The 3,071-nt window shown below is 42.6% G+C and overlaps 1 protein-coding gene across 4 annotated transcripts in view; it reads right to left on the minus strand.

The window, feature by feature from the left end:
* ST3GAL6 (ST3 beta-galactoside alpha-2,3-sialyltransferase 6) overlaps positions 1 to 3,071 on the minus strand; it is a 74,984-nt gene that overhangs the window by 39,947 nt on the left and 31,966 nt on the right. For all 4 annotated transcript variants that reach the window (XM_019527105.1, XM_019527103.1, XM_019527102.1 and 1 more), the window contains exon 3: positions 2,373 to 2,450. In XM_019527105.1, coding sequence (XP_019382650.1) covers positions 2,373 to 2,450 — 78 coding nt within the window. The remainder of the gene's footprint in view (positions 1 to 2,372; positions 2,451 to 3,071) is intronic.

Here is a 3,071-nt window from a genome sequence, read left to right on the forward strand (position 1 = left end):
TTCAGGGGAGTTTCCAAGGGGGCGGCGTAGCACTTTACTTTCAGCTTGGTGCACCCTTGCACCAAGCACAGCACATGCTCAGAAAAGGAATTACATCAATATGACCTGGCTCACCCAGTGTCTATATAGCTCACATGCTTCAGCTGGGCTTTTTGGCACCTTTATCTAATAGCTGATTGAATCAGCTATTAGATAAAGGTGCCAAAAAGCCCAGCTGAATTGTGCAAGCTATATAGATGCTAGAGTGGATCCAACTGACATGATTCCTTTTCCAGTAAAGCACTGTTTTATTTTTTCCCCATGCTTGTCACAGGAAAAAAACTAATAATGTGCCCATTATTATTAAGGAAATCCACGACACTGCTTCCTGCCTAGTGTGCCCCCACCCCCATGCCACTCTGCCTCCCCACTGGACAGCAGCAGAAGTGGGGACTACCCGTGGAGAAATGGGGTGAGTGATGCCAGGAAAACAGGTAGCTGGTGCTCTGCTGGGCAAGAAATCAGGAGGAGGGCTGAGCTGGAGGCTCCTGCTGAGCAGGGAGAAAGTTGAGTAGATTTGAGACTTACAGTCATTTATTGGCAGTAGGTTTTCCAGGATAGCTAATGCAAATCAGCTAAAGATGTGAATTTAAGGGGCATAAGTTAAAGCACAAGAAGCACTCAGATGGTTGCTCTCATTCAGATGCAAGGTTAATCTACAGCCAGTAGCCTATTTTCTATAATACGGGCAGTATCCACACATAGGTAACAAGTTTGGGGAAATTCTGAGTAACAATTTACCCAGCAAATTGCATTTGTTTTTATTTGTAACTCTATGGGTTAATCACAGACAGCCCTCTCCAAGTACTCACTATCTATCCGGGGCAGGCAATTATTTTGGGCGGAGGGCCACTTACTGAGTTTTGGCAAGCCATTGAGGGCCGTATGACAGGCAGCCAGGAGCAGATAAATACTAATTTTCTAAATTTTTTAGGGGCCTCCTGGGTTGGATAGAATGGCCTGGCGGACCGCATTTTGCCCAGCCCTGATCTACCCATTTCCTAAAGCCTGAGCTGTGCACAAGGCAGTTCTGACTACCCATCAAGTTTATTTCTGTTTCTTAATCGGATAAGCATATTTGTGACCTTTAAAATAGACAAAATTACATGGAATAGCAAGAATTATTTTTTAAAACATTATACTGTCTCACAGTATTAGGCCTTTACAAACTAAAGTAATGTCAACTCACTGAACTCAATGGCAATATTCCCACTGACTTCAGGCCCTGAATGCACAAGATTGCCCTGGCTTACTGTATGTGTAACAGCACAGATCAAATTCTGCCCTCAGATATACCTGTGAAATCTCACTTCAGTGAGGATAGAATTGCTGGAGAAATGTCAATTTTAGTATATAGGAGCTTGATTTTCAGAGATGCTGAGGTCTGTAGTTTCTGCAGAAGCACTAAATTGTGAAAATAGGATCCTCGAGTCCCTGAATGAAAAAGTTTTAGACATGCACTACATAAAGCCTCGATTTCCTGTACAAACCTGAAAAATGGTATGTGCAGCCTCCCTTGAAGATAAATTCATTATTACTTAATAATATACAATTACAATAGCTACGTATAAAATATACATATCCTCATTTACTCACTACAGATACATATGGGAGCTCCTGCTGCTTTGTACTGCCCTGATGGAAAGCAGCCAGAAAGCTGCTTTTTACTGTCAGAACAGTGTGAAGCAGCTGGAATATATTGAAGAAGCTGAACCCAAATGTGAGATCCGTTCTACTGGAGAAGAAAAAGGAGAAATAACTCACAAATAGTTTAAAACCCAGCTCCAACTCCACCTTGGGTGGGTAATAAACACTTACACAACTAGCTTTAGCTGCATTTGAGACTGCTTCCATGGATTTTAACTCCTAGTCCTCACTGTATAACTTACATTGTCCTTCTAAGCAAGTTCAGAAGGAATCCACTCCAGCCACTTATGCTCTCTTGCAGTCCCATTCTACTCATGAAGGTATGCAACTTCACTTAAGTCCCTGAAATACCACTTTTCTGAGACCTGATGATGCCAGAGGAGGAGGAGACAATACCCCACAACTATATCATGGAAAAAGCAAAAACACTACTGGGGCCAGTGGCATGAAGCAAGGTTGAAAACCCAACATACTCCCCTTTCCAGGCATTGTTACTCAGTCAGAGAGCCTGGCTCACTCTTACTTGCTCTCTCTTTACATTCACATAGCTTCCCTTGATTGTCTAGTGGTTAGTTCTACTTCTCTGACTAAAGTGGAGTAGAATTTGGGCCTAAATGTGTAGATAACTAAGAACTCTCCTATAATTAACACATCCCCCACAGCCTCAACACACACCTTGGACTTACTTCAATAGTGATGCAAAGGCTGGCTTCCGCAAACAAGTGGTTAGTACATTTTTTCTTTCCATTGTCCTATATGAGAGCCTGAAAGAAGAGAATTTTAAAGAATCAGTAAGTGAATCAAGCATCTAAAAGAGGTGGCACCAACCCTGTTGCTACAGAAATATTTTGACATAAACTACTAAGTTCTAATAGCCTGTCAATAGATCCTGCAAGTGAATGAAGTAACCCTTCATTACTGCTTACATGTGCATGACAATTGGAACCCCTACTTGCTTTTGTGTTCATTTTGCTATGCATTACTGGCAGCGCACTTATTATGCAGCACAGCTCCAAGATATCCATCACTATCACCTGCTAGCTATTAAAGCATCTATAACTAAAAATCCTGCACTAGACCTCTCTCTGAGAAAGCAGAACATCTCTCTGATGCCAACTGGAAGCTTGCTTAGGTGGATCTTTTTAGGTCAATCCAAAGGCCAACACTGAGTCCTTCTGAGAGAAAAGAGTAAATGAGATCTTATGGAGAAATCACCCTCCAGATTTAAGCTTAAGAGCTAAGGCTTCTACTCATAAGCTCATTCCCACCTTCCATTTGTCTAAGAAAGGCAATAAGCTCTGGAGTTTATTCACGTGCAGCACACTGAGCTGGGTCGGAACAACACTAACTGGCGGGGGGGGGGGGGTCAGTCTGCCAACCTGGGG

This window comes from Gavialis gangeticus, unplaced genomic scaffold (assembly GCF_001723915.1).
Source record: "Gavialis gangeticus isolate Ggan-Ray unplaced genomic scaffold, GavGan_comp1, whole genome shotgun sequence".
NCBI lineage: Eukaryota > Metazoa > Chordata > Crocodylia > Gavialidae > Gavialis > Gavialis gangeticus.